The 1,200-nt window shown below is 27.0% G+C and overlaps 1 protein-coding gene across 1 annotated transcript; it reads left to right on the forward strand.

Moving 5' to 3' along the window:
• COCMIDRAFT_111327 (uncharacterized protein) lies at positions 1-419 on the forward strand (the record flags this gene model as incomplete). The annotated part of the gene is made up of 1 exon (XM_007695763.1): positions 1-419. A coding segment is annotated over one exon (419 nt), but the record flags the coding sequence as incomplete, so codon positions are not given.
• Between the last annotated feature and the right edge of the window lie 781 nt (positions 420-1,200).

The following is a 1,200-nucleotide window of genomic DNA, read 5'->3' on the forward strand; positions in this document are numbered from 1 at the left end:
ATGCCATTACTTCAAGACGGGACAAATCTATACTTTATTCAAGAGCAACAATTACTGTTTTACTTATATCAGCTTTTATTGCTTATGATAATTTACATTATTTATTTTTGGCAAAAGGTGTAGAAATATTCGGTGGATTATTCCATGTGACTGCTACTACTATTTTTTTCCACCTTTTTATCTTTTTAATAACTAGCGTTATCTTATTATTAACTTCCTTCTACCCTAGAAAAGTTTTTTTAAAAGAATACAGCAGCCCGGGTAGACTTCTATTTACAAAACTAATCTATTACGGAACCTTACTTTTAAATAAAATGCGGGAGCAGTTTAAAATTGTAGAATATTTATTTTTTACAAAACTTTTTCTAGTTTCTATAGTTATTATATCTCTTTTATTCATACCTCTATCATTTGATTGAAGTATACCTCATTTTTTTATACTTTTATTACTAACCTTTTCCGCCGTTATTACTCTAACACTATGGCATATTCAGAATGACTATTATTATACTGGTGATTTGTTAGCTGTTTTTTCAGGAAATTACATTGGGCTAGTTGATAAAACTATTTCTGACTCAATTTTTAACGATACATTTATATGTATTAACATAATAATTGGTTTAAACATGATTATTATTGGCTTACTAAATAACAGGAAAACCTTGTCTATTAAGGATAAGTTCTTATTAATTATAAAAAATAAAGAGCAGTTCCTTATTATTGCACTAACTATGTTTTTAGCTATTTTTATCCTAAATGTACTCTTGTTCAGTTTAGGTTTAGGAATAATAGTTGATACTAGTTCTCTTACACTATTTCTTTATACGTTTTTTCCTAAAGTAATTAGTGTTAGATTAATTCTCATATTCTTTATCTGTTCTATAACTAAAGAATTTATATTAGATAACGTATCTTTAAGTTTATCTAGCCTTATTTTCATGATGGTACTAGGTAGTGTTAATTATTACTATGTATTGCCTTACTTTATAATGTTCTTAGGTTTAACAAATATAAGTAATTTACTTTCACGTATTTACTTCGCTGATTGTTGAGCAATTAAGGCCAATAGTAGTCAAAATTTAGCTGATGGTTGAGCATTTAAGACAAATAGTTGTCAAAGTTTAGCTGAAGGTATTTATAATATCATAACTAAGTTTCCTATTATTGGTAGATTCTTCCACTCATTTACGTCTAACTATT

This window comes from Bipolaris oryzae, assembly GCF_000523455.1.
Source record: "Bipolaris oryzae ATCC 44560 unplaced genomic scaffold scaffold_442, whole genome shotgun sequence".
Taxonomy (NCBI): Eukaryota; Fungi; Ascomycota; class Dothideomycetes; order Pleosporales; family Pleosporaceae; genus Bipolaris; species Bipolaris oryzae.